At 25.9% G+C, this 9,703-nt stretch overlaps 1 protein-coding gene across 1 annotated transcript; it reads left to right on the forward strand.

The window, feature by feature from the left end:
* The first annotated feature begins 7,373 nt into the window (after positions 1-7,373).
* LOC100791833 (BOI-related E3 ubiquitin-protein ligase 1) lies at positions 7,374-8,896 on the forward strand. The gene is made up of 3 exons (XM_003556391.5): positions 7,374-7,664; positions 7,767-8,088; positions 8,170-8,896. Exons 1-3 carry the CDS (start codon positions 7,603-7,605, stop codon positions 8,728-8,730), a joined length of 945 nt encoding a protein of 314 aa, XP_003556439.1. The 5' UTR covers positions 7,374-7,602; the 3' UTR covers positions 8,731-8,896.
* The last annotated feature ends 807 nt before the right edge of the window (positions 8,897-9,703 follow it).

Raw genomic sequence — 9,703 nt, forward strand, 5'->3', positions numbered from 1 at the left:
TATATCATATTAACATATTTTTAAGATTTAATATAATATTCATCAAACTTATTTAAAACTTTTAAATAAGACATAAATGCATATTTCAATAAAGTTATAGCTTCACTCTTTAAAAAGATGATTATTTGTAACATTTAAAAAGTAAAATAAATGTGATTTAATACAAATAAATATTTAATTTATATTTTTTTAATAGACTGGTCTGTTAGGTCTAATAGGCTTTCTAAACAGTCTAAGGCCTAACCTTTCTAATTAAATAGATTTTTGATAAAAGATTTAGTCTAATTTATTTTATAGGCTAAATTATATATCACTATCCAACGGTCTGATCTTTTTTATCTCAACACATGACGTTGTTACTCTTTTTAAATTTGGTCACTGGTTCAATAGTTACAAAATAGGTTTATTGTTATTTAACTTTTCATAGACATTAGAACTTAAATTTTCTCAATTATTTACTAAAATAAATTAAAGTTCGTAAAAAGATCTTTACATCTTTATTTAATCTTAAAGTACACTTTAAATTATTTAATATAGTTTCTTATATTTTTTTTAACTTAAACGAATCATTATAGTTTAACTAATTATATAATTTTCTCATAAAAGAGTAAGAGTATATTATAGTCTATAACATTTATGTATTTCAATTTAATTTAATATAAAGAACACTTTAAATTATTTAATATAGTTTCTTATATTTTTTTAAACTTAAACGAATCATTATAGTTTAACTAATTATATAATTTTCTCATAAAAGAGTAAGAGTATATTATAGTCTATAACATTTATGTATTTCAATTTAATTTAATATAAAGAACTTCTTAGTGATTATAAGCGGGCATGAACAAGTCACTTAGATAATGCTCGTGTCTGTGTTTACCTGTAAGGCAACTGACAGATTTAATATATTTTAACTTTATTTTTTAAAGTGCATATGTCTATGCCTCAATGGACTATATATATATATAACTTGTTCTCAACTAAATAAATCAATTTCATATTTATTTGTTTCATTTTTCTTTATTAAATACAATTAATTAATTATTTTATTCTCCTCTGTTAAAACCAAAATCATGCATAATAATTACTGAATTGTCTAAAAAATTGACTGAATTAAAAAAATTATGATTTGAATATTCAACCTAATCATACAAGTATTTATATTTTAATTCAAACTAATTTATAAAATAATTTTTAGCCGACATTTTCTTATGATTAAGATATTCAAAACTAAAACTACGAGTATACTATGATTCGTAAGATTTTTATGATTTCAACATTTCAAACTAATAATAATAATATAAATTATGATCATGATTTATATTTACTATCATCATTTTATATTTTATTATTTAATAAATTATAAAATTTATTTATTATAATGATATTCATGACAATAATTTATTATATTATATTAAATATTGTTATTAATTATTAATGTAAAAATAATGGATAAATATAAAGGTTTAAATATTTTTTTAATCCTTCAAATTTGGGTAACTTTTTTTTGTTCTTAAAAAAATTATTTATCCCTTAATTTGTTTGAAAAAATATTTTTAGTTTATCTTTCTTCATAGTTTCATAATTTTTGGCATCTTTAACCACAAAAAATTATTTTTAAAAAAATGACTACTAACAATTTTAAATCATCAAAATATTATATTTGTATGATTTGGTGATGGTTTTTTTACATATTCTAGTATTTTTAAAAATAAAAATAAAAATATGAATGTGAAATTGTTGTGATTTATTTGCATATTCTAGTACTTTAAAATGTTACAAATTATTTTAAATAAATTAAATTAAAAAAATATTTCTGACGGGGAAAACTGTCCCACAAATTATTACACCATGAATACAAAAATGAGAGGGACTAAAAGCAATTTTTCAAAAATTTGAGAAACTAATAAAAACATAATTTTTTAAGCACTAAGAAAAATAATTACCCAAATTTAAAGGATTAAAAATATATTTAAATAAAATATAAATGATCAATTAATATTGTTATCTTAATTTTTGCACATAATCTCCTCTGGTACGGATTATTAAATAATACTGTTACCCTAATTATTTCATAATACCTGTGATGACTATAACTTATTATATTTATTATATATATTAATACTATTGCGTTAAATACCTTAAACAAATATTTATTATTGTTGATTTAGGTTTATAATACTTTTAAAAAAAATATAATCAGTCAATCATTACATATATTAGCCATAAAAATTTATCAAAAAATATATTATTATCTTCAAAAGTTATATATATATATATATATATATATATATATATATATATATATATATATATATATATATATATATATATATATATATATATGATAACTATTACATATATTAGTCTTTAGTTTATTTAAACTTTTAACAATGTTTTTTTAACGGCCAATCAAAATTTATTAAAGAAAACTTAGAAAAGCACAAAATATACCTCTATAGGATTCAAAAGTATAAAATACAATCAAAATGGTAAAACAAAAATAAAAAAAACACGAGATGATCATGCACATTGTTACCTAACCCTTCATGCACACACAAAGAAGCAACAACACCCTACGATTGAAAACGCATGAAACAAAGATATAAACTATGCTTCCATAGTGAATAATATGAAAGAAATTCCCTTGCACTTCAACCCCCAACATTTCAATCCCACAAAAATCACAATGCTACCTACTCACTCCTCTTCCCATCAACACAAGCTCACACCACCCTTGGCGCTTTTAACAACTTTAATTTGAGTATTCTAATAAATATATTATTATTTAGAAAATTAAATAATGATTGATTTGAATCAATTTATAAATTCTTAGTTATGTACTACTTATCTATAGACACGGAGAGAGAAAAAAATTTATGCATTGCATCTCTTCAATACTCATACAAAAAAATAATTATACAAAATTATTTAAATAACATTTTTGTATCATAAAAAAATTTAGACCTTGCAAATGAAAATTATGCAAGATTTTTTCATTGATAAAAATATATCTCTTTGTGAATATTGGATTGAAATGTAATCATAAAAAATATTTATTTATTTTAATAAAGTTTAATTTCTTATGATATTTATTCACAAAAAACATTTAATGAAAAAACTATTTTAGAACTATTTTAATTTAAAATATAATTAACCATAATAAAACTAAAAACAAAATTTATGAAAATACATGACTTTGTATGTTTTCAGAAATAATTCCAATGAAAGGAAAAGATAACATAATGCAAATATATTTGAAATTAAGTTAACATGAAATTAATCAATTTTTTAAGTATCAATTTAAATAATAACATTAATATAATATATTTTTCCTTCAATTTCAACTGAAATTAGATGATGTTTTTTAATATTTAGTTTTTTGTGGTTGATTTTTTTTAAATAATGTTTAAAGCTTAAAAAGTAAATTAAATAAAACAAGAAATACTCAAATTATAAATTATTTTTGTTAAATCATTTCATTTGTTTTTTTTTATTTTTTACCATGAAAAATATTATTTAACTCACATGTAAACAAGTTTTTGTTGCATATGTTATATGTTCTAGCATCTTTTATCTTTAATACATCTATCAAAATTATTAGTTATCCTTCTTAAATAAATCATGATTTTTTTTTTCAACTAATATTATCAAACATAATTATTATTTCTAATCATTTGATCTTGTGCTTATAATATATATATATATATATATATATATATATATATATATATATATATATATATATAACTTACCTATTTAATTAATTAATTTAATTTAGAAATATAAAATAAAAGAAGATTTCCTCACCTGAACATGTCAATTTACTTGTGGATGAGTCGGTCTTCACACAACATAGGATGCCTACAAGGAACATGTTTAAGAAGAAGAAAAAAAAAATCTGTGGGTAATTCTAATTTTGAAATTGAAATTTCAATACAATAAACAGCCATTAATATTTGATTTGGATTTAATTTTTGAAATACAATGGAATGAATATCATATTTACATGGATGGTAAATATGGTAAATAAGGATGAAAACTTCTAATTGTATGGTAGATGTGAGATAGTGCTTGGAGAGTTCACTTGGAAAATTTTTAAAAAGAAAGAGAGTGAAGCTAGAAGGATAATGCAACCCGATCAATACTTACAAGCAAAATAATATTTTGTAAAGACATTTTCAGACAATTTAAATATTTTTGTTCGGCTTCATTAGTATAAATCATCTCTAATCTATACATTTTTTAATATTATGTTTTTTTTTCATTTTCTTTTGATATACTTTGTGTTTTAACGACTTGAATTCAATATGATTTTTGTTTAACAATTTTTTTTAGATTTATGCATTACTTATACAAAATTTTATAAGTTTCGTTTTTTAGTTAGTATTTCACTAAATTTTAAAATAATTAATTAATCAAAGACGTCTTTAAGCAAACTTTTAAATAGGCTCTTAGGCCAAGCCAGACTTTATGTAAGCCTTTTAATTATGTCTTTAACTTAAAATTAATGAAAATCACATTAAAAAACATAGTTTGTTTTGGCGTAAATTATTTATGAAAATCAAGTTAACATTTTAAGATTTTTGATTTAGTTTGATTTTTACGATTTAAAAATTCTGGTAATAAAAATTAAAAAATACTTAAAAAAAATTGTTATTAATTAGATAGAACTTGAATAATAAAATCAATGGTATAAATTGACAATAAAAGTTTCAATAATTAAACTTAAAGTAAAATAATAATTGTTTTCAAGTTGTATAATAATAAATATTCAACTTGCAAAAATTAGACATAATACTGGCTTTCAAGGTATAATTATTGAACTAAAAAAATAGTAAAACAATATTCAAAATACTTTCTTTCAATCATGAAAATTTAGAAAATAGATATCCAACAATAAGATATTAATTACAATAATAATTTATAGGGATGTTCGGAATGGGACATGATTTAATTCAGTTTGAAAAGTTAATTATAAATTAATTAAAATCATTATTTATTAAAAAACAATAAAAATGATTAATAATTCTAATTTTCACAGCATGCTCCTTCTCTTTTCCACAAACACATCTCGCCCACCTCTCTTGTGCACACCCACAACTCCACCAACCACATCACCATATTATTACATTAGGTTTAATAGTCTTTTATTAAAAAATTTAATGATTAATAAATTTTATTTAATTTATAATTCATTTAATGTCTCTAATAATCACAATTATTAGGTTAATTTATCTGGAGACCAAAATCAACAATCTATAAAATTAGAAGACCAAATGTTACAATTAAAAATCAAGTGGATCAAAATCATGAATTTAAAAAATTAGAAGAACCAAAATTACAATTTAGTCTTTAGTTTTCATATTTCAATTAAAAAAACCTATATTTAAATGTGATTTCATAAGTAATTATTATAAAAAATTATCGTATATAATAATATAATTAGACAAACTTGTAAAAAAATATTAATATTAAATTCTATTTTTCATATGATTGTAAATAACAATAAATACAAGTTACAAAAAATAGCATTAAAAATATTTGCTACTAATTAATAGTAGTTGAATACTAATCCTTTTTTCAAATATAAAAAAAATACTGAATTGACTTGTTTAATATAGCACATCTTTTTCATGTAATTAATATTGCAATGAAGTATTGTACCATTGCTTAATAAAGACTAGTTTCCTTTTAAAAATATTAAATAATTTTTTATTGTATGATACAAAACTTACTAATTAAAAGTTTAATAAATTTATAAGAATGTTTGTTACTCCACACACATCAGTGATGGTAACAATGTTGACCAATAATATGGTGGTCTATTCAAATATCTTGCTGCTACTCACTTTCACGATAAACTTAAAAAAAGTCTTTAATTTATTTCTTTTCTTTATGTTGGATGAGGTGAGAAAGTAAGAAAATTGGTCAAAAAACATTGATGGTTGAATGTTGACCGCTAGCATGCGAATTGAGATTATTGTACCCAGTTTATCACTCTCAGGTGATCATACAAATCTGTTCCTACATAGATATTATAGATTGGGGATAGTGAAGAAGGAAGGCCATGTGAGTAGTCCTAGTGTGGTTTATTATGATTTTAATTTAAATTTAATCAAAATCAGATTAAAAACATTAAGTGTAGCATAGTTTGTTTCAACTTAAATTATTTATGAAAAATTAAATTAATTTTTTATTATTTGATTCAGTTTGTTATGATTTAAAAACTCCGGTAATAAATATTAAAAATTATTTAAAAAATTTGTTAATAATTAAACAGAACTTGGATAATAAAATTAATGTATAAATAGAAAACAAAAGTTTCAATCATTAAACTTAAAAGTAAAATGATAATTATTTTTAACTTTTATAATAGCAAACATTCAATTTAAAAATAGAATTAACACATAATACTTATTTCAAGTTGCAATTATCGAACTTAAAAAATAATAAAATAATATTCATAATACTTTCTTCATGAAAATTGAAAAAGTAAATACCCAACAACAAAATATTCACGATGCAATTTGATTTAGTTCTATTCTTGTGTGTGAAACTTGACAATCAAATCGTGTGTCAGACTGAAAATCAATCTCTGCAGTTTGAATAAAAAAATCAAATCAATAACCACAAGTTTTTATGCGATATTTTTTTTTTGGAACTATTCTTTGATTTTACACTTAATGTGTTTTGATTTTAAACATGTCTACTCGTACGTGCTTATTCACATGGTCAGTTCTTCACACCGCCACGTCATTCACATTCGCACCACTAAAAAACAGCCAAAATTACTTACCTTGAACCCAAGGAAATAATAATAAAGATAGAAATAAAGATCCAAAATCAAATTCATCAATTGATAGATAACTTTAACTGCCGCTAAAAGTCAAGATAATATGGTTTCATAAAAGTGGATTGTATAATACGATTCCTCAATCCACTTAATTGTGCCATACATATGCCTCTTGGGGTGACCAAGGCCATAGCATTATCCTAAAATTATTATTCTTCTTGTCTTTAAATATAAGATTATGTTTAGTTTTATTTATATTTTTTATATAATTCTTCTTAAGTTACCTTTTAGCGTTAATTAAAATTCAAATATATACAACAAAACAAATTCCAAGACGAGAGAAAGAAGAAAAGGTTGAAAGTTAAAACTCAAAAAAGGATTCCCCATTCCCACATGCGTTAGAGTGTCTTTTATTATTATGCAGAATTATATTTAATATTAAAATTCAATTAAATGGTCTTTGCAATAAATGAAAAAGTGAAAAGCAATTAATTAATTGAATTGAATTAAATAATATGCTTAGATTTTGGTGTGTCTAGAAGACTAGAAAATTGGTTTTTGAGTTTGACTTTGTCGTTATCTCTCTCTCTCACTCTAGGAATGGCACAAGAGCCAAAGCCTCAAATAAATAAACGGGCAACCTCATTTGCATGCTTCGTTATTCTCTATATTTCTCTCCCTCTTTCTCTTCACACTCTGGCTTTCATTCATTTGCATTGCGAGAAAACGAAAAACTCTGAAAACCGCAACAAACTCACACTCACTCACAAGAGAGTAACAACCAAACAAACAACAAATCTCTCATCATGGCAGTTGAGGCTCCTCCGCACAACATGAATCTCTTCCCCTCGCAGTTACTAACCGCCAGGTAACACAATCAATCAACAAAAAACCATTTCCCCTTTTTCTTTCTTCGTTTTAAGTTTTCAACATTTCTCGAACCGTTTAATCTGAAAATCCGTTTCAACAGAGAAATGATGAAACCGAATCTTGGCTTCTACACCGCACAGCAAACGGAAGCTGCTGCTACGCCTCTTCTTCAGTCAACGGCGTTACCTTTTCTCCACCAATCCGATAGTGGCCTCACCTGCCACGTCACCACCACCGCTCCGACGAGAAAACGCTCCAGAGACTCCATCACCACTGTACCAAACGCGCTTCTACCACTTCCGCAGAAGAACAAACTATCATCATCATCATCATCATCACCACCACCGTCCATTCTCGATCAAGAGCTTCTCTTCCATTTCCAGAACCAGCAATCCGAGATCGACCGCTTCATCGTACAACACGTAAGTTTGTTCCAAACCTAAAAAAAAAAATAAAAAAAAATGTGTGATTTAAAATTAAAATATTTTTGTTCATTTTTTTAGACGGAGAAAGTGAGAATGGAGATGGCGGAGCAGCGAGTGAGGCAATCGAGAATGTTGATAACGGCGATTCAAGAAGCCGTGGCGAAGAAACTGAAGGAGAAAGACGAAGAGATTCAGCGCGTGGGGAAGTTGAATTGGGTTCTGCAAGAACGAGTGAAGAGCATCTGCGTGGAGAATCAGATTTGGAAAGAACTAGCGCAAACAAACGAAGCCACCGCGAATAATCTTCGGAACAATCTAGAACAAGTTCTGGCGCACGTTAGCGAAGATCACCATAACCACAACCACCACGCCGTCGAAGCGGCGGAATCGAGTTGCGCGAGCAACAACAACAACAACCACCACCACCACCGCGAGGAGGAGGAGGTTTGCGGCGGATACGAGCGAAACGACGGCGTTTTGGGGAAGAGGATGTGCAATCAGTGTGGGGTAAGAGAATCGATAGTGCTGTTGTTGCCATGTAGGCATCTGTGTTTGTGCACAATGTGTGGGTCCACCGTACACAATTGCCCTCTTTGTCAATCTGGCATTAATGCCAGTGTTCATGTTAATTACTCTTAGGAGGAGTTTTTTTTCTCCTTCTTCTTTTCTTTTCTTAACGTTTTCCATATACTACTACTCCATTTTACACCACCGGAAAAAAATAGTTACAGTTTACTTTCTTTTTTGTCCGAAGGACAGTGTAAGGAGGACAAAGAAATAGTAGAATGTAGAATTCTTTTGTTGATACAGATTTTTTTTCTCTCTCTCTCGATCTCTTTGGTTTTGTTCATGTATAGTAATTCTTTAGTTGCTGCCTTGCTGGATTTTTTTGTTTTTGTTTTGATATCTAGAGTTGCTGGAATTTGTTATTGCTTGAATCAGTGTAAGGAAAAATGATTCATGGTGATGGTGTTGGAAATTAGGATACCTATTGATTTTTTATTGGAATAACTGGAAAGGAGGTTTTATTGATAAAATTAATGGCATTCAAAGAAATTTTGATATTCTGATTCAAAGTGAACGTTGTTTATTTTGAATATTATCATTTTGGTTATAAAAAAATGGTGTTTATTTGTAAGGAAAAAACTGATTCATGGTGCGAGATAAATGGAAAGGAAGTTTCATTTTATTAATAAAAATTAATGGCATTCACAAAATTTAAATAATTTTTTTATCAAATGTGAATGTTGTTCATAGAAATTATTATTTTTTGTGGGGGGTTTTGTTTTTTCTATTGAAAACTACTAGTATTTGGAAATTTTAATTAAATGGGAGAAAAAAAGCAGGAAGCAAGAGGTGTGCGTCCCCAACTATTGAGTGAATGAATTGTTGGAGGAGAAAGACTAGAGGAATCCCACTACTGGGAAAGTTGTTTTGTTTGTGATGGGTATGAAATGAAATGTGCAGTGTGTGTGAACAGAAAAGGCCAAGGGAAACAGGTCATAGGTCATAACACAGAGTAGGGGGTGTGTATATGGCCACAACCACATGCATCAATTCTGGAAACGGCTATGAATGTGGTGATAAGTGTTTTTTCTTTTGTTTGCTTTCA

Source organism: Glycine max, chromosome 20 (assembly GCF_000004515.6).
Source record: "Glycine max cultivar Williams 82 chromosome 20, Glycine_max_v4.0, whole genome shotgun sequence".
NCBI lineage: Eukaryota > Viridiplantae > Streptophyta > Magnoliopsida > Fabales > Fabaceae > Glycine > Glycine max.